The following is a 21,849-nucleotide window of genomic DNA, read 5'->3' as shown; positions in this document are numbered from 1 at the left end:
GCAGAGGGAAGCAGAGATGGAGCAGACAGAGGCTAGGGTCCTGCCCCTGATTCAGCAAAAGCAAACAGAGGTGCTAAAAGAGGATCAGGACTGGTGGATTCCAGGGCCAGAAGAGGGAATCAGGCTGGAGAACAGTGAATGAAGGGAGGGAGAACAGAATGAGATGATGCTGGAGAAACAGGCAGGCACCAAATCCAGAAGGGTCTTGGACTCCACGATAAGGAATCTGAACCATATGTATAAGTCAGTATTTTCCAACCCTGGCTGCTTATCAAAATCATCTGGGAAACTTTTTGAAAACTCCTAAACTTTATAGTGATTCAGAATCTGTGGCAGAAGACACAGGATATGAGCTTTCAAAAGTTCTCTAAATGACCCAAAAGCAGACAGGCCATGGATGATTTTGAAACATCCAGGTGTTTGGAAACTACTGCTGTGTAGTGAGAAGCATCTAAAAGATAAAGAAAAACACTTAAAACATTCCATTTTAGAACATCACTATGGTAGCAATGAGGTAGATCGACTATAGAGAGGTCAAATATGGAGGCAGAATGGTCACTCTGCTGACAGTTACAATATCTCGAGAGAGAATAAGGGTTTGAACCTTTTTTTTTGAATCTTATGTATTATAGATAGATTAAAAAATAGGATAAATCTGAGAGATACTAAAGATATAGTTTTTGACTAGAAATTGGCACAAGTAAAAGTTGTACCAAAATAAGAGAATATAGTAGGTTGCATAGATTTTAAGGGATATCAGAATGTTGAGTTTGAGGACAACCAGTTGAATTCAGTAGACAATTGTAATTTCAAGCCTGGTGCTGAGACAAAAAGCTGAACTCCAGAAATACATTGGGGAAGGATTGGTTCATGGAAGGCAGATGGAACTACAAACATTAATGGAAGATTTCCAAGTTGAAAGAATAAATAATGAGAAGAAAAGAAACCGAAGAACAGAATTCTAGAAAATGAACCATTTAAAGCATGAGCAGAAATAAAAGAGCCCATGAAGGAAACAGAGTAACAGCCTCAGAGCAAACTATGAGAAATGGATATAGATCACAGAAACCAAAGAAGAGCATTTTAAGGTGGAAGTGGCCAGTGACAAATACTACTGAAAGGCTACGAAGTGCTCATTAATATAAAAAATTAGGAAGTCGCTGGTGAGTGGAAAGGACAGAATCTAGTCTATAATGGGTTAAAGAGTAAATGGAACATGAGACAATGAGGGTAATCTTTGAATAAGCTTGCCTAGAAAGAGAGGAAGTCACAGACCAAGAGCTAGAATGACAAATTTTGATAGACTATTAAGAAATACATCCCAACAATCAAAAAGAATTAGTCCACTGCCTGATTTAAAATATAAATACAATGCAGATTTAATTTAGTTAATAATTCCACACTTCTCTTTTGCATCTAGGTTATCACATTGTTCTCTCATTCTCTGTGCTTTTGTTGAAAAGGGCCATAACTAGCAAGAACAGGTGCAATGGGAACAATAATTCACAATGTGTACAATGTATGTATATCACTTTACATATATTTTACATATGTTTACACAACTAAGTCATCTAATAAATTGTAGTAGGAATGAAAGGATTAAAATGACCACCTATTGGTAACTTACTCTTTTCCTCAGCTTCATAGAAACAATTAAAAAATCATTTTAAAGTATTTTCTTATTATCCATTCCTCAAGATTCCACCTTCCTATCATGTAACATTTAAACACAGCATCTCTATTACAAAGACGTTTAAATCATCTAATAACAAAAGGCCATACAAAAGTTAACTCCTCTAGGAATGCCCTTTTTAAAATATCTTTATGATAAGTCATGTCAGAATACTATTTATCTCTTGATACTAAAACCACCCTACTTTTAAAACGATAAAAATCAAATAAACTAGACCCTTTAAAGGGTAACCAAAACACAAAGTCAGTAGCAAATTTTCTAGGATTCCCTGGTACATCTTCACTGCTATAGGTAAGAGTTTAATGAGTTCTTATCTCATACATTATAACATAGTACACTACTGATCTTATATTTTAGATATATGCAATTAATGAAACTACTTAATAAAGTTAGTTCAATAAATACGTACAAATTTTTGGAAGTGCGGAGAAACTACAATTTAACTGAAACAGTAATTCTTCACCACCACTTAGTGCAATTCTTAAAATAACTTTTATAATAACTAGTACAAACTGAGGTATCACTCCATAAGTACAGGGACCATGTCTGTCTGTTCTGTTACCTACCCCACAGTACCTGGCAAAGAGTGAAACACCTGACTGATATTTGTGAATGAACAAATTAATAGACATAACAATAACTAATAAAGCATGTATAATATGAAGCATACTATGCTAGGCATTATATTAATGCTTTATATGTATTTAATCCTCACAACTTAATAGAGTATTATTATTTTCCCTATTTTTCCAATGTGAAAATGCTGGCTTAGTGAGGTTAAGTACTTTGTTCAAGACCCCACAGCTGGAAAATGATGGAGCAGTTTGATTCTAGAGCCTTTGTTCTTATCCATTACGCCAGAAACAATTGAAACAGATTTTGAAGTCAAGGAACACCTTGTAAATAAATATTAAAACTAAAAGATAAATAAAGACTATGACAAAACACAGACAAGAGGACCTACTATGTTCCAAAAACTAAAGTAGGCACTAGGAATACAAGATAAATTAAGTAAGATCCATGCCCTCAAGGAATTCGCAGCCCAGATATATAAACAAAAAATTGTAATACAGTATGATGAGCCCTACATGATAGACAAATTGCTGTGGACACACAGAAGATGTGAAATTTTTGTTTATGAGGCTTTTCATGAGAGTTAAATCACTAAATTTTAAATATATGAAAAGAGTATTTTAAGAGGACACAAAGTGTGAAGGATCCAAGCATATATGGAAGATAATTAATAGAGTTAACAAGGCTAGAGGGCTGGATAATAGTTAAAACGTAGGCTCAGGTGGGGGACATGCTGAGACAAGAAAAGTACACTAAAGTCTTAAATGCCACATAAAGGAATTCAGATTTGACTCATTATTAGATAATGGGTGACAGTTGGGGATGGGAGGAGGTAGTTCAAAGGTTTTCAAGCATGAAGCTACATGATTTGGCCTGTGTTTTGGAAAGGTAATGCTGTTCACCATTAGATGCTGATTTATGTAAGAGATTAAGGCAGGGAGATCAATTAGGAGGTTAAAACAACAGACGAGGTAAAAGATAAGGAAGGTTCAAATTAAAGCACTGGGAGTGAGAATTAAGCTTTCAAGTTAAGCTTTAAGAGACAGAATAGACAGATTATGGAAGAGAAGAAAGTGAAGGAAGACTTTAGCTTAAGCTAAGTGGACAAGGTAAACTGCATTAATATAAACCAAGACAAAAGTATGAGAGAGGATAATGATTTCTGGTTTGGGGATTTTGCACTGATTTATCTATAGGACATGCAAGTTGTGTTAGAAATTTAGGGGTAGAGTTTAACAGAGGTCAACTATATAAAGTAATAGATCTGTGTATTGTCAACGGAGTTGACTGACCAAAGAAGATGGATAGTTTGAGAGAACCGGGTCAATGCCAGAACACCAACACGTCAGGGAAGGAAAAAGGAAATGGTGAAGGAGACTGAGAAGGAAATCTATTCATATTTTCTATTTCTTCATGAGTCAGTTTCAACAGTTTAGGTCTTTCTAGGAATGTGTCCATTTCATGTAAATTATTTAATTTTTTGTCATGTAGTCCATAGCATTCCCTTACTATAATCCATTTTATATTTCTGTAAGGTCAGCAGAAACGCCCCCTCTTCCATTCCTGATTTTAGTAATTTATCTTCTTTTTTTTCTTGGTCTGTCTAGCTAAAGGTCTGTCAATTTTGTTCATTTTTTTAAAGAACCAATTTTTGGTTTTGTGAATTTTTCCCCATTGTTTTTCTGTTTTCTCTTTTATTAATTTCCACTGTAATCTTTATTATTTCCTTCCTTCTGCCTGCTTTAGGTTTAATTTGCTCTTCTTTTTCTAGTGTCATAAGGTGGTAGGTTAGGTTATTTACTGAAGATCTTTCTGGCCTCATAATATAGGTGTCTACTGCTATAAATTTCCTTCTAAGTACTGCTTAAGCTGTACCCCATAACTTTTGGTACCTTGTGATGATTAAGTTTTAAATAAGGAATCTGTAGAAAATCACTTTTGAATCTTAGAAGGTAGGGTCATTAATGCCATATATGATGCAGGACAACCTATTATTTTTCTTTGAAGGAGACACAATACTGCTGTAAAGAAAAAAAGTTAGCTTTGAGTTAGATTTCAACTCTGCCACTTAATAATTACGGGACCTTGAGCAAGTCTCGGTTTCTTCAGCAGAGCTATTGAAAAAAATTAAATGAGATAATATATTTATAAATCATTTTCTTGATTAACTATTCAGTGTTCATTCCTCCATACTAACAGCACCCAAATTTCCCTTGGGGAACGATCTTCCTCAATTGTATATCCACTGTCTCAATGAGTCTGATTCACTCTCAGGCAAGGCTGGGCATTAATTGCTCTAAGCCAATCAGAATAGTCTAGAAATTGAGATCACTTTGATGATGGAAAGAAAACTAGATATTCAAGACTTAAGATAATCAATGCATGATATTACTCTAACAAGTATAATTGTTTCAGGGATGTTCTAATCAGAGCAAAACTCAATACCTTCATATAATTATGAGAAGCGATGTTATATTTAAAGAGAAAGAATATAGCCCCCTTTCAGTTGCTATGGGCAATCGTCTCTCAACTGTGAAAGAAACCAACATGAAGATAAAGTTCACAATATGGAAAAGATAATCGCAGGAAAAAAGAGCATCGAATGGATAGCCACATACAAAAGAATGAAAAGTAGACCCTATCTTATACCATATACAAAAATCAACTATCAAACATCAACAATCAACAATCCATCAAAATGGATTAAGGACTTGACCATAAGACCTGAAACCATAAAACTCATGGAAGGAAACACAAGGGGCAAGTTCCTTGACATCAGCCTTGGCAATGATTTTCTTGGACTTGACAACAAGGTCAAAGATGACAAATGCAAAAATAAACAAGTGGGATTACACTAAATCAAAAAGTTTCTGCACAGCAAAGGAAACCATCAAAATATAACTAAAGCATATCCCACCTCTGAATCTTTCAGCTTGGTGTGGAGGAAAAGTGCATGTGCTCAAGACTGCTTGAGTTAAATATCAGCTTTTTCACTTGCTAGTTTGTTACTTAACCTCTACAAGCCACATGAAGAGTAAGATAGCACTTACCTCAAAGAGTTACTGCACAAGTGAAATCAGAAGTGTGTCTAATCCTTAATATACTGCCTGGTACATAATAAATGCTCAATATATGCTCCCTATTACTATCATTAAAGCTTAGTGATTATGAGCACTAATTTTGGAAGGAGACAGATATAAGTTCAAATCTTGGCTCTACTGACCAGGCTCACCTAGCATGTGCCTCTCTTTGGCACCATCCATTCTGTCAAATCTGACTGTACTTCAGTGGACCAGGCCAAACATGTCCCATAATGTCACTGCCCACACCCTATTCATAGGATATCTCCCCCAAATAACTGTTTTTATCATTTGCCTGCTCAAGAGACCATAAACAATAATGCCTGAAGAAATAAGATTAAAATGGTGAGCCTGGAATTCAAGATTCATTCTACATTACTTATCAAACCTCATTTCCTTCAGTTTAACAAGAATTATACACTCTGAAGTCTGTTTCTTTTTTATTGTCCCTCACAAATGTTCTACCTTATTTTTTGCTCACATTTATTTCCCTCAACCTTGCCTCCTCAAATCAAATACAGCTCTTAAAACCTAAATATCCCTGTAGGAGGTAATATTAACGAATTAATACTCAGGATTAGATTTTCAGATATTTAGCAAGTTAGTCACCTAGCCAGGCACTGAGGGGGAAAAAATAAACAAGACAATTAAAATAAGAGTTTCCTAGAGACAAATAAGAGCAGCAGAATCTGGTGCACAGATGGAACTAGAGAAAGAAGAGAAGTCAGCAAGGCAGCACTGACCACTAGGAATCATAGGTTGTTGACCACAAGAAAACACAGGATGGAAATATATCAACAAACCAATTTTAACTTTCTGCTTATGTGTCTCCTCTTAGAAATCTGCTAAAAGACAAAAGGAATCCTGAACATACAAACCAGATCTTTACCAACCACTCAAAATATCACCACTAAGGCTTTTTCTTAAATCTTCTAGCTCTTGACCACTCTAACCCTACAGGGAATGCTTGTGGACTATCAGCAAGCTCTGTACAAAAGAGAAATAATCAGTGATATCTCCACCCAAAAAAGACAGAAAGAAGTAGACTTAATTTAGATAGATAATATCTAAAGATATTATAGGCAAAGTAGGGCCTTGCTAGTTAAACACAGGTTTTAACTGTGATATAAGAAAGGATTTCTATTCATCTAAGGCTCTTTTTTTTCTCAAAGGAAGAGGTATGCTATATGCTTAAGTAAATACACATAACCTAAAGAATCTTTCTGTTCTTACAATTTCAGATGATCATCTATTACTCTTGCTTTCAATTCAAGAGCTTAAAACTATGGCAGGTAGTGGTTTGGTGGTCGACATCCCAGTGTTAAATATTAATAAGAGTAAAACGTCATGCAAAAGGCAAGTAATTTTACATAACTTGCTGCTAGAGGAAAGTAAATCAATCAAAATGGGCATCAATTAGTTTTCTTTTTAAATAAAAGAAGCCATTTAGTAATAAAGTGAAAACCTGAACTAAAAGTATCCCTAACCCACTAAATGGGGATGTTCTGGAATTCAAAGAACAAATTACAAGTCAATTACAAATTAGCAAATAAGGGGATTCTGCAAAGCTGGACAATTAGACTGCTAAAGATACAACAAAATTAGCTTCCTTATCCATCTATCATTTACTCCTCATATTTCCCCACTCCTCACCAAAAACAAACAAACCATATCTACCCTAATAATAACTCATGAAATATCCACACCAATGGGAGATAGAAAAGTATAAGGCTAGGCCCCTTCCTCAAAGAATTTACAATCTTGTTAGAAGCAATAAATGTATTACAAGACCAATATAGGCATACAAGATCAAATTATAGCTTATAAAAATGAAGAATAAGCATTACAGAGAAAGCAAGAGATTAGATTAGAATACATCATAGAGCCTGGAGCTTGACTGAGTTAACTTGACAGTGATACCAAAAGAAGGAAGGGTGTCTTCTAAGCCAAGTCCCTAGGAAAAATAATTCAGCCAAGGAGTCTAAGGAATAAAGGCTCCTATCAGCATTCATAAGGATGCCCATCTAACAATTCTTTAGGTTCTAAGTAGCTCACCAGGAGCTAAAGGCAGAAGAAAGTTTCCAAACTCTTCAGTCTAGATAACCATCACAGGGAATTTCATCATTTAAACAAGACTATCCTATCACAATGGCCAATTTAAAACTAGCAGGCTTTTATGATTAGAATGAAAAAAAAAAGAGCATGATTTCCTCACCCTATCTATTTTTAAAATGTACTAAACTATTACAAAAATATGTTTAAAAAAAGAGAGAAAAGATAAAGAATTAGGAGACCACTACAAGAGGCCCAATATCTGCATAACAGGTAGGTGTTCCAGAAGAGAAGATAGATAAAATAAACGGGTGGAAACCACCAACAAAATAATTCAAGAAAATTTCCCAAGAAAAACTTTAAGATTGCAAGTTTCAATAAAGGACACAGCCTGGCTTACTAAATGAAAATACACAAATGGCACAACACTGGAGAAAAAGAAAAAAACAAGTTGCCAAAGTAACAAGAATCACAATGGGAATTACCTTTCTCAACCACTACAGTGAGTCTGAAGACAAATTTCTGAAGCAAAATTATTTTCAATCCAGAATTCTATATCCAGCCAGTGTTTTTTAACATCAGGGTAGATATGCAAGAGAGGTCTCAAAAATATATCTCCCATGCACCCTTTACTCAGGAAGTTAGTAGAGGGGTGCTTCACTAAAATAAGAATAAACGAAAAAGAGAAAGGGATTCAACAAGGCATACAATATAAGAGAGAAGCAAGGGGAGTCCCCAGGAAGACACTGCAGGGTGATCCAAGGACAATAGCTGTGAATATAGAAAATAACCAGGCCTAACTGGAGCAGACTAGGAGGTTCCTGAAGTGATTTCCCTAAGAAGAAGAAATTAAGAATTGTTGTGTTTATCAGTAATTCATTCTTTTTTTATTACAGAATAGTATTCCATTGTATGGATATATCACAGTTGATTTAGCCATTCACTCTTTGAAGGACATATTTTTGGTAATTAAGAATAAAGCTAATATAAATATTTACGTATATGTTTCTGTATGAATGTAAATTTTCATTTCTTTAGGTTAAATGCCTATGAGTGGGACTGCTGGGTCACAGAGTGAATCCATATTGAACATATGGTAAGTATATGTTTAATTGTTTTCCAGAGGAGCTGTATCGATTTGCATCCCCTCCAGCAAGGTATGAGGGTTCCAGTTGCTCTATGTCCTTGTCAGCACTTGGTATTGTCAAAAGTTTTATACTATTTTAATAGATGTGCAGCAGGAATTCACCATGACTTTAATTTGCATTCCCCTAATGGCTAGTTATGTTAAACATCTTTTGCTGAGCTGATTTTCCACTCTATATCCTCTCTGCCAAAGCCCATTAAAGATTTTTAATTAGATTGTTTTCTTACTGTTGAGTTTTCAGAGTTTTTACATATTCTGAATATAAGTCCTTTGCAGGTATGTGATTTGCAAATATTTTCTCCCAGTCTATAATCTGTCTTTTCATTCTCTTAACAGTGTCTTTCACAAGCAAAGCTTTTAATTTGATTCAGTCCAATTCATCAGTTCTTTTATCAATCATGATTTTGGTATCATGTGAAAGAACTTCTTGCTTACACCAGCTCACAAAGATTTTCTATGTTTGCTTCTGAAAGCTGTATAGCTTTATATTTCACATTTAGATGTGGTACATTTTATTTATTTATTTATTTATTTTTGAGATATGACATTTATTTAGTGCTCAGGACATGTAAACATCTCATTTAATCCTCATGGTGGTTCTGAGGTTGTTAAGACAATATCAAATTCCAGTTCAGAAGCAATAATCAGGACAAATATTGTATTATTATCAGAGACAATTTCAAATGAAAATATAACTTTCACAGATGAATATGCATCAAATAGTACTGAATCAAAATATAAAGTAAAAATTATAAGTACAAGAAGAAATGAGAGGGCTTCCCTGGTGGCACAGTGGTTAAGAATCTGCCTGCCAATGCAGGGGTGACGAGTTCGAGCCCTGGTCTGGGAAGATGATGTGAAGTACATTTTAAGTTTATTTTTGTATAATGTGTGTGGTTTAGGTCAAGGTTCACTATTTTTGTATTTGGATGTCCAATTGTTCCAACACCACTTATCAAAAGTGCTATTCTTTTTCCACTTGCAACTTTGGCCATATTTGTGTGAGTCTATTTCTCGAATCTATTCTATTTAATTGATCTATATGTCTATCCCTTTGCCAATATCACAGTCTTGATTGTGGTAGCTTTGTACTAAGTTTTAAAATCATGTAGTTTGATTTTTCCAACATTTTTCTTTTTCAAAATTGTTTTGGTTATTTTAGGTCCTTTGCCTTTCTATACAAATTCTAAAATTGGTTTCTCTATAACTACAAACAGTGCTGCTGGGATTCTTGCTGTTGTTGTTGTTGTTGTTGTTATTGCTTTAAATCTATAAATCAACTTGAGGAGAATCAACATCTTAACTATAGTGAATCTTCCAATTCATGAATACATGTCTCTCCATTTATTTAAATTTTCTTACTTTTTTTTAAAATCAGGGTTTTACAGTTTTCAGCATAGAGATCTCATACATATTTTGCTACATTTATACCTAATTCTTTCATTTTGGGAGAGCTACTATAAATGGATATTTTTAAAATTCAGTTTTCAATTGTTTATTGCTAGTATACAGAAATATGATTACTTTTTGTGGGCTGACCTTGAACCACTTGCTAAACTCATTTATTGTAGGAATTTTTTGTGGATTCCTTGGGATTTTCTACATATACAGTCATGCCATCTGCAGAGACAGTTTTATTTCTTCCTTTCCAATCAGTATGCCATTATTTCTTCAAATATTTTTGCCACACCACAACCATTCTCTTCACATTCTGGGTCTCTGATGACAGAAATGTTAGATCTTATGATAGTCTCAAGGTTTCTGAAGCTGCTTATTTATTTATTTTTAACTTTTTTTCTCTATTCTTCAAATTGGATTTTTATTTATCTATTTTTAAGTTCACTGACCTATTCATCTGTTATATCCTCTCTGCTACCAAGCCCATCCAGTGAGTTTTCTTTTTTTTAATTTAATTTATTTATTTATTTATTTTTGGCTGTGTTGGGTCTTAGTTTCTGTGCGAGGGCTTTCTCCAGTTGCAGCAAGCGGGGGCCACTCTTCATCGCGGTGCGCGGGCCTCTCACTATCGTGGACTCTCTTGTTGCGGAGCACAGGCTCCAGACGCGCAGGTTCAGTAATTGTGGCTCACGGGCCTAGTTGCTCTGCGGCATGTGGGATCTTCCCAGACCAGGGCTCAAACCCATGTCCCCTGCATGGGCAGGCAGATTCTCAACCACTGTACCACCAGGGAAGCCCCATCCAGTGAGTTTTTCACTTCCATTATTGTACTTCTCTGTTCTAAAATTTCCATTTAGTTCTTCTTTATATCTTCTATTTCTTTGCTGAGACTTTCTATCTTCCCACTCATTCCTCGAATATGGTCATAATAGCTGATTTTAAAAGTCTTTTTGAGATAATTTTAACATCTGTGATCCTGGCACTGGCATCTGTTTTCTGTCTTTTCCCATGTGAGTTCAGATTTCACTGGTTCTTTTTAAGCTGAGTAATTCAAGATTGTATTCTGGACATTTTGAATATTATCTTATGAGAATCTGAGTCTTATTTAAGTTCCACCAAGAATGTTGGTGTTTTTGTTTTAGCCAGTAATTGACCCAGTTGGGTTCACACTTCAAGTCTGACCATCCTTCTGCAGGCTGCATTTCCAATTTCAGTTCAGTTTGCAAAGCCTTTGTAGTCATACTGAATGTGTTCCATAATCGTCCCACGCAGTGTCCAGTTTGGGGCTTGGGGGTGGTCTATCCCATAATTCAGTCCTCAATGTTTTTGTATGCTGTTTAGGATCACACCCATGCACGCACAGCTTGGAAGTCAGCTCAGAAGTCCGTGAGCAACTTTAAGTGATCAGTTTCCCAAGCTCCTCATTCTCCTGCAATCTTTTGGTTTCCTGGGGCTTCCGTTTTTCAGCCTTCCAGCAGAAAGCTGGGGCTTCATTAACCCCATTCTGCCATGTACTTCCTGTAACTGTGCCCACATCAGGGCCAAGCAACAGAAGAGCAGAGGGAGAAGAAAAGCAATGGGATTTGGAAGGTTCCCTTCCCTCTGAGATTTAGGCTCCTGCCTGCCCCATTGACGCCACTGCAGCTACTGCCCAGGATTGCTTGAGGCCTTGGGGGCAAGAGAATGAAGAAAAGGGGGAAAAAAAAAAGAAAAAAGAGAAGATGTGGGATTGCCACATTTTCTCTGAATATTAGGAGACCCCTTTCCTGCTCCTTGAGTCAGAACTAGAGGCCTTCTCGTGGTGCTTTTTCTGTCCGTGTTAATAATGTTCACGTCCAAGTCTCAGGATACATTAAGTTCAGGCTGGGGCATACTGGAAGAAAAAAAAAATGGTAAACTCACCGCCGGTTCAGTAGTACTTTGAATTCTGGTCTTCTTCCCCAATCTGCCTCCTACTATTTATTTTTCAGAGTCCTCAAATAGCCACTCCAAGCATTCTGTCCAGGTTTTATAGCTGCATTCAGTGGGAGAGACAGGGTGAAGTGTGCTTACTCCATCTTATCTGGAACCAGAACCTGGACTACTGCTTTTCATAACAAATTTTGTAGAACTGATTGACTAAACTATTTGTTAAATTTGGTTATAAGAAATTAAAATTTAAAAATAAATAAATCCTGTAATAACCTTATTGAGGAAAAGGGAACAAGCAAGCTAATAGGATCACATTTTTTTAAGCATATATACGTTTGGAAATTAAATGCTTAGGAAAAAAGTAAAGTTCTTAATTGTACTGTGCTTTACTTCTTTAAATCTTATTCTACCTGTGGATTTTTATAAATAACTGAGACTAAGTACTTATCCAAAGTATGAGACAGAGGAAGCCAATTGCAGACGAGAAGCTATAAACTGTTTAAGAAATTGAAAAAAAGTTCAGGATGACCAACACTCTTGAGTGTAAGCACAACAGTTTCAAGAAATGAGGCTAGAGAAGCAGGCAGGCATCAGTTCAAGGTTTTGTATGCCATGTTAATCTAAGGTGGGTGGATTTACCTGAGTAAAGGAAGGCCCTGAAGTGTTTTAGCAATGGTCAGGGGGTGACATGATCCGATTGGTATTTTTGAAGGATCACTCCTCTGCAGAACATAAAGGGGCATAGAAAATGAGCCTTACTGTCTGAATCTAAAGGGTCACATCAAGTTGCAGGACAGTATATACTAGTATGATTCCACACGTGGTTGGGGGTTATGGGTAGGGAGGGAGATTTTATACACACACATACACACAGGCACACACATAATATTATTATACACATCTTATATAATCACATGATTATATATCCAAATATGTCCATAAATCATAAGATTATATGAATTTATATCTGATTATGATTCTATATAATTATATCTATATATATGTATGTATATATGTGGATAAATAGATTAAAATGTGTATTGAATGTTTCTGGAAAAAAACACAAGAAACCAGAGAGAGTGGTTAGAGAAGGAGAGTGAAGGGCTAAGAGAAAAAATCTTTTACTTTTCATATTATTCTTCTCTTTGATTTTTAAATTCTTTTACCATGAACATTTACACTCTTAAAAAGGGTTGTAAAAAAAATGGAAGATCTTATGCATAAATTAGATATGAGACAGATATAAGATATTAAAGCAGGATATGTATGAATGAGCCTAGCATTCAGTAACACTGTTTCTAGCATATAGTAAGCACTCAAACATTGTTATAGATCTTCCCACAAATAAGATATTACCAACCATTTATAAAGTAATTTCACAACACAAAACAGCTTTCTAATTACATTACACTACACTATACTGCACTAATTTACCAGGTATTTTCAAGCATTCAGAAATTTGAGGAAAGATAAAGAGTAAGAATGGATTTTAAAGATATTTATTATTATCATTTAATTACATTTTTACTGTAAAAGAAATGCTTGCATATTTTTCTCAATTTCTTAAGCACTGAAGGGTATACAGGGAAACAGCAAAGGAGCCTTTACTGCCCTGGTCCCTCTAATTCCAATAGCCAAATATAACCATTCCAAATGGCCTCTTGAGTTCTATACAATTCCAGACTTTCTTTGTGCATATAAAGCACATATAAATATATATACTTATATACATTATATTCTCTTTCAAGGAAATAAACCTCTGCTCCTTAAAATAATCTAGACCTATTCTATTATGTTGGCCAAAAAGTTCATTCGGGTCTTTCTGCATGAGCTTATGGAAAAACAAACAAAATTTTTGGCCAACCCGATATTTCTTACATGTCATTTTTCTAAACCCAAATAGAGTAATGAATAGACAAATCCCTAAACTGGCAGATAAAGTTAAATCTTCCAAGTCGGGAAATGCTAAAATGGACATACTAACAGATAAAGTTCTCAATGATCGCCTAACACCCTTTGATAGAAAAGATAAACCTTAACCAGGGCAAGCAAAAGTTAGTTTAAGGGGAAAAAATGCACAGGCTGAAATGAACAAAAGGATAGATGATAGGTTTTTAAAAGGTTAAAATATATAATGAGGGGTAAGGGTTTATCCCAAACCTTTAGGTCCCAGAGTCTGACTATTATGCTCTTCCATAAAAGGAGTCATCACAGATCTTCTAACACACCCTTTGATTAAACAGAAACTTAACGAGGGCAAGCAAATTTGGAATAACTTTCATAGACATTCTATACTGAACAGACCAGAGGTCTAATCCAGAATTTACATATTTCTTATATTCTTATGACTGGGGAAAGAAAGTCGTCACATATTACAGCAGTAGCTGGAGACGTCAAGCAGGGAAGGCAGAAGAGATGCAGTTGATCTTCTGTAATAGTTATCCTTCATCTCAACTTTCGGCTTGTGCTCTGCAGTTTCTAAGGCAAAAATAAAATCCAGGACCAATATTTCAGGGTTTAAAAAAAAAAGTCTCCAGAAGTCAGAATAAAAATCACAATCTCTTTATGGGCTGTTAGGAAAAAGGTAGTTTTTCCCTGCATTTATATGGGACAAGAAAAATTAATTCCTAACTATTTCAACTGAGAATAATAAAATTATTTGGTTATCAAACAGTGGCATTTACTCTCTTATTTCTTACTATTAATAGGATCTTCACTTGCTTTTAGAGGATGTACAGGAGAAAAACTTTTAAATAATTCAACAAGCTTTTAATTAATTACTTTTTCACCCAAGGTAATGAATAAAGAGAAAAACCTCAGTTTTACTCAAGTTGGTACTTTGAAAGAACACAAGAGATAAGATGATGTTGATCATTTACAACATGAAGTAAAGAGCTAAAATGGGACAGAAAGGCTGGGCAAGGTTCTAGTCACTCATTGATTTAAGTAGTGATTTTTAAGTACAAAAAACTTCATTAGATTGAACACATTATGGAGGGAAGACACATAAGAATTACTGAAAACCTGATCTACAGAATATTTTTAAAGAAAAACTATTTTTAAGCTTAGGTATATATTTATATTTCAATTGGAAGCAAGTAAACAAAATATAAACTTTTAAAGATCCTAGGAAGACTTCCTTTGATGAAAAGATATAAGGATAAATTTTAGTCATAATATTCTGAATTCCCAAAACATTACACCACCTATATGCAAAGGTTAAAAAAAACTTCCAAACCAAACAGAAATCATTTTCTGGAACACCCAAGTGACTGGCTTTTGTAACAATGAAGAATTGAACATCTATATAATATGGTTTTGAGAATCTAACCCATAGTCATCCAAAGGTGACTTTATCAACTAGTATTTATAACACTCTTTAACAAATTATTCCGGAATCTTAACAATTCTCTTTCTCACCAAAAAAATATTTTATTAACAAAACAGAAGGGCTTCCCTGGTGGCGCAGTGGTTGGGAATCTGCCTGCTAATGCAGGGGACACGGGTTCGAGCCCTGGTCTGGGAAGATCCCACATGCCACGGAGTGGCTGGGCCCGTGAGCCACAACTGCTGAGCCTGCGCGTCTGGAGCCTGTGCCCCGCAACGGGAGGGGCCGCGATAGTGAAAGGCCCGCGCACCGCGATGAAGAGCGGTCCCCGCACCGCGATGAGGAGTGGCCCCCGCTTGCCGCAACTGGAGAAAGCCCTCGCAGGAACCAAAGACCCAACACAGCCAAAAATAAATAAATAAATAAATAAAGTAGCTATAAAATTAAAAAAAAAAAAAAAAAAAAAAAAAAAAACAAAACAGAAGAGGTAATGTTATCCTATTCTGCACATCTCCATTTACAAATGTATCAACAAATACAAAGCCACTGTCTACTATCATTTTGCCACTAAGCATAATATGTCAAGTTTAATAGTACGTAATTCCAGGGCTTCCCTGGTGGTGCAGTGGTTAAGAATCCCCCTGCCAATGCAGGGGCCACAGGTTCGAGCCCTGGCCTGGGAAGATCCCACATGCCACGGAGCAACTAAGCCTGTACGCCACAACTACTGAGCCTGCGCTCTAGAACCTGCAAGCCACAACCACTAAAGCCTGTGCACCTAGAGCCTGTGCTCCGCAACAAGAGAAGGCACTGCAATGAGAAGCCTGCGCACCGCAATGAAGAGTAGCCCCCACTCACCACAACTAGAGAAAGCCCACATGCAGCAACGAAGACCCAACCCAGCCAAAGAATAAATAAATAAATTTTAAAAATTAAAAAATAAAAGTACCTAATTCCTGCCCTTTTAGAGCCTGAAATTTAAAAGAGAACACAAATATGTTTTTAAAAATAAAATAAACAATGTAAACAAATTGAAAAGTGCACATAGAATAAACCAGGCAAAATCTAGTATTTATGAAAACCTATTGAGAGAAATGTGTTGGTCTAATAGCGATTAGTGTCCTAGTCCCCACAATGTGATCTCAATTGTTTCCCAATACAAGGAAGTAGGGACCTTGGAGAAAAAGGGTTCCTGAATCCAACTCCGGTGAAGGGAAAGTTCAATGGAAGCCTGAAACATGTACTGAGCCAGAAAGCTAGAATGATATCAAAGAACACTGAAGTTACATCAGAAGGACAAGCAGCCAATTTAAAAGGACTTCCACTAGCGAAAAAAAGTGAAAATTTTAGTCTGAGAAGAATAATGAATTCAGTGGGTTGAAATAAAATATATAAAAATACATGATCTCATAGTGATATTCAAAACGAAAAACAGACCAGAGGGCAGACAGCAGAAGCAAGAAGAACTACAATCCGGCAGCCTGTGGAACAAAAACCACATTCACAGAAAGACAAACAAGATGAAAAGGCAGAGGGCTATGCACCAGATGAAGGAACAACATAAAACCCCAGAAAAACAACTAAATGAAATGGAGACAGGCAATCTTCCAGAAAGAGAATTCAGAATAATGATGGTGAAGATGATCCAGGACCTTGGAAAAAGAATGGAGGCAAAGATCGAGAAGATGCAAGAAATGTTTAACAAAGACCTAGAAGAATTAAAGAACAAACACCTAAAGAATTAAAGAACAAACACCTAGAAGACTTAAAGAACAAAGAAACAGAGATGAACAATACAATAACTGAAATGAAAAATACACTAGACGGAATCAATAGCAGAATAACTGAGGCAGAAGGACGGAGAAGTGACCTGGAAGACAGAATGGTGGAATTCACTGCCATGGAACACAATAAAGAAAAAAGAATGAAAAGAAATGAAGACAGCCTAAGAGACTTCTGGGACAACATTAAATGCAACAACATTTGCATTAGAGGGGTGCCAGAAGGAGAAGAGAGAGAGAAAGGACCAGAGAAAATATTTGAAGAGATTATAGTCAAAAACTTCCCTAACATGGGAAAGGAAAGAGCCACCTAAGTCCAGGAAGCGCAGAGAGTCCCATACAGGATAAACCCAAGGAGAAACACACCAAGACACATAGTAATCAAATTGGCAAAAATTAAAGACAAAGAAAAATTATTGAAAGCAGCAAGGGAAAAATGACAAATAACATACAAGGGAACTCCCATAAGGTTAACAGCTGATTTCTCAGCAGAAACTCTACAAGCCAGAAGGGAGTGGCATGATATACTTAAAGTGATGAAAGGGAAGAACCTACAACCAAGATTATTCTACCCAGCAAGGATCTCATTCAGATTCGATGGAGAAAACAAAAGCTTTACAGACAAGCAAAAGCTAAGAGCATTCAGCACCACCAAACCAGCTCTACAACAAATGCTAAAGGAACTTCTCTAAGTGGGAAACACAAGAGAAGAAAAGGACCTACAAAACAAACCCAAAACAATTAAGAAAATGGTCACAGGAACATACATATCGATAATTACCTTAAACATGAATGGATTAAATGCTCCAACCAAAACACACAGGCTTGCTGAATGGATACAAAAACAAGACCCATATATATGCTGTCTACAAGCGACCCACTTCAGACCCAGGGACACATACAGACTGAAAGTGAGGGGATGGAAAAAGATATTCCATGCAAATGGAAATCAAAAGAAAGCTGCAGTAGCAATACTCATATCAGATAAAACAGACTTTAAAATAAAGAATGTTACAAGAGACAAGGAAGGACACTACATAATGATCAAGGGATCAATCCAAGAAGAAGATATAACAATTATAAATATATATGCACCCAACATAGGAGCACCTCAATACATAAGGCAACTGCTAACAGCTCTGAAAGAGGAAATCGACAGTAACACAATAATAGTGGGGGACTTTAACACCTCACTTACACCAATGGACAGATCATCCAAAATGAAAATAAATAAGGAAACAGAACCTTTAAATGACACAATAGACCAAATAGATTTAATCGATATTTATAGGACATTCCATCCAAAAACAGCAGATTACACTTTCTTCTCAAGTGCACACGGAACATTCTCCAGGATAGATCACATCTTGGGTCACAAATCAAGCCTCAGTAAATTTAAGAAAACTGAAATCATATCAAGCATCTTTTCTGACCACAACGCTATGAGATTAGAAATCAGTTACAGGGGAAAAAACGTAAAAAACACAAACACATGGAGGCTAAACAATACGTTACTAGATAACCAAGAGATCACTGAAGAAATCAAAAAGGAAATTAAAAAATACCTAGAGACAAATGACAATGAAAACACGACGATCCAAAACCTATGGGATGCAGCAAAAGCAGTTCTAAGAGGGAAGTTTATAGCTATACAAGCCTACCTCAACAAACAAGAAATATCTCAAATAAAAAATCTAACCTTACACCTAAAGGAACTAGAGAAAGAAGAACAAACAAATCCCAAAGGTAGCAGAAGGAAAGAAATCATAAAGATCAGAGAAGAAATAAATGAAATAGAAACAAAGAAAACAACAGCAAAGATCAATAAAACTAAAAGCTGGTTCTTTGAGAAGATAAACAAAACTGATAAACCATTAGCCAGACTCATCAAGAAAAAGAGGGAGAGGACTCAAATCAATAAAATTAGAAATGAAAAAGGAGAAGTTACAACAGACATGGCAGAAATACAAAGCATCCTAAGAGACTACTACAAGCAACTCTATGCCAATAAAATGGACAACCTGGAAGAAATGGACATATTGTTAGAAAGGTATAACCTTCCAAGACTGAACCAGGAAGAAATAGAAAATATGAACAGACCAATCACAAGTAATGAAATTGAAACTGTGATTAAAAATCTTCCAACAAACAAAAATCCAGGACCAGATGGCTTCACAGGTGAATTCTATCAAACATTCAGAGAAGAGCTAACACCCATCCTTCTCAAACTCTTCCAAAAAATTGCAGAGGAAGGAACACTCCCAAACTCATTCTATGAGGCCACCATCACCCTGATACTGAAAGATATCAGACAAAGATACTCCAAAAAAAAAATTAGAGACCAATATCACTGATGAATATAGATGCAAAAATCCTCAACAAAATACCAGCAAACAGAATCCAACGACACATTAAAAGGATAATACACCACGATCAAGTGGGATTTATCCCAGGGATGCAAGGATTCTTCAATATACGCAAATCAATCAATGTGATACACCATATTAACAAATGGAAGAAGAAAAACCATTAGATCAACTCAATAGATGCAGAAAAAGCTTCTGACAAAACTCAACACCCATTTATGATAAAAACTCTCCAGAAAGTGGGCATAGAGGGAACCTACCTCAACATAATAAAGGCCATATATGACAAACCCACAGCAAACATCATTCTCAATGGTGAAAAACTGAAAGCATTTCCTCTAAGATCAGGAACAAGACAAGGATGTCCACTCTCACCACTATTACTCAACATAGTTTTGGAAGTCCTAGCCATGGCAATCAGAGAAGAAAAAGAAATAAAAGGAATCCAAATTGGAAAAGAAGAAGTAAAACTGTCACTGTTTGCAGATGACATGATACTATACATAGAGAATCCTAAAGATGCCATCAGAAAACTACTAGAGCTAATTAATGAATTTGGTAAACTTGCAGGATACAAAATTAATGAACAGAAATCTCTTGCATTCCTATACACTAATGATGAAAAATCTGAAAGAGAAATTAAGGAAACAGTCTCATTTACCAATGCAACAAAAAGAATAAAATACCTAGGAATAAACTTACCTAGGGAGACAAAAGACCTGTATGCAGAAAACTGTAAGACACTGATGAAAGAAATTAAAGATGATACCAACAGGTGGAGAGATATACCATGTTCTTCGATTGGAAGAATCAATACTGTGAAAATGACTATACTACCCAAAGCAATCTACAGATTCAATGCAATCCCTATCAAATTACCAATGGCATTTTTTACAGAACTAGAAAAAAAATCTTAAAATTTGTATGGAGACACAAAAGACCCCGAATAGCCAAAGCAGTCTTGAGGGAAAAAAACGGAGCTGGAGGAATCAGACTCCCTGACTTCAGACTAGACTACAAAGCTATAGTAATCAAGACAATATGGTACTAGCACAAAAACAGAAATACAGATCAATGGAACAGGATAGAAACCCCAGAACTAAACCCACGCACCTATGGTCAACTAATCTATGACAAAGTACGCAAGGATATACAATGGAGAAAAGACAGTCTCTTCAATAAGTGGCGCTGGGAAAACTGGACAGCTACATGTAAAAGAATGAAATTAGAACACTCCCTAACACCATACACAAAAATAAACTCAAAATGGACTAAAGACCTAAATGTAAGACCAGACACTATAAAACTCTTAGAGGAAAACAAAGGAAGAACACTCTTTAACATAAATCACAGCAAGATCTTTTTTGATCCATCTCCTAGAGTAATGGAAATAAAAACAAAAAGAAACAAATAGGACCTAATGAAACGTCAAAGCTTTTGCACAGCAAAGGAAACCATAAACAAGACGTAAAGACAACCCTCAGAATGGGAGAAAATATTTGCAAACGAATCAACGGACAAAGGATTAATATTCAAAATATATAAACAGCTCATGCAGCTCAATATTAAGAAAACAAACAACCCAATCCAAAAATAGGCAGAACACCTAAATAGACATTTCTCTAAAGACATACAGATGGTCAAGAAGCACATGAAAAGCTGCTCAACATCACTAATGTTTAGAGAAATGCAAATCAAAACTACAATGAGGTATCTATCACCTCACACCAGTTAGAATGGGCTTCATCAGAAAATCTACAAACAACAAATGCTGGAGAGGGTGAGGAGAAAACGGAATCGTCTTGCACTGTTGGTGGGAATGTAAATTGATACAGCCACTAAGGAGAACAGTATGGAAGTTCCTTAAAAAACTAAAAAGAGAATTACCATATGACCCAGCAATCCACTACTGGGCATATACCCAGAGAAAACCATAATTCAAAAAGACACACGCGGGGACTTCCCTGGTGGTGCAGTGCTTAAGAATCCACCTGCAAATGCAGGGGACACAGGTTTGCGCCCTGGTCCGGGAAGATCCCATATGCCGCGGAGCAACTAAGCCCGTGCGCCACAAGTACGGAGCCTGCGCTCTAGAGCCCGTGCGCCACAAGTACGGAGCCTGCGCTCTAGAGCCCACGAGCCACAACTACTGAGCCCGCGTGCCACAACTATTGAAGCCCACCCGCCTAGAGCCCATGCTCTGCAACAAGAGAAGCCACCGCAGTGAGAAGACCACACACCGCAACAAAGAGTAGCCCCCACTTGGCCCAACTAGAGAAAGCCTGTGCACAGCAATGAAGACCCAATGCAGGCAAAAATAAAAAAAAAAAAAAAAAAAAAAAAGACACATGTACCCCAATGTTCATTTCAGCACTATTTACAATAGCCAGGTCATGGAAGCAACCTAAATGCCCATCTACAGATGAACAGATAAAGAAGATGTGGTACATATATACAATGGAATATTACTCAGCCATAAAAAGGAACGAAATTGGGTCATTTGTAGAGACATGGATGCAT

The 21,849-nt window shown here is 36.2% G+C and overlaps 1 protein-coding gene across 8 annotated transcripts in view; it reads right to left on the bottom strand.

Moving 5' to 3' along the window:
• Nucleotides 1-21,849, bottom strand: part of TTBK2 (tau tubulin kinase 2) — a 162,298-nt gene that overhangs the window by 76,679 nt on the left and 63,770 nt on the right. For 2 of the 8 annotated variants that reach the window (XM_036844338.1, XM_036844341.1), the window contains exons 2-3: nucleotides 12,494-12,576; nucleotides 11,846-11,957 (exon numbers count right to left, since the gene is read on the bottom strand). The exons of 1 other annotated variant lie outside the window; for it this stretch is intronic. Coding sequence is in view for 1 of the 7 variants with exons in the window: in XM_036844336.1 (XP_036700231.1) it covers nucleotides 14,231-14,332 (102 nt within the window). In the remaining 6 variants the exon portion in view is untranslated. Of the gene's footprint in view, nucleotides 1-7,883; nucleotides 7,972-11,845; nucleotides 11,958-12,493; nucleotides 12,577-14,230; nucleotides 14,333-21,849 lie in introns of those variants that run through there. 5 more of the 8 variants (XM_036844339.1, XM_036844340.1, XM_036844336.1 and 2 more) reach the window with 5 other exon arrangements.

Source organism: Balaenoptera musculus, chromosome 2 (assembly GCF_009873245.2).
Source record: "Balaenoptera musculus isolate JJ_BM4_2016_0621 chromosome 2, mBalMus1.pri.v3, whole genome shotgun sequence".
In the NCBI taxonomy this organism is placed as follows: domain Eukaryota; kingdom Metazoa; phylum Chordata; class Mammalia; order Artiodactyla; family Balaenopteridae; genus Balaenoptera; species Balaenoptera musculus.
The sequence above is the reverse complement of the archived record's forward strand: the minus strand, read 5'-3'. Positions and strand labels throughout refer to the sequence as shown.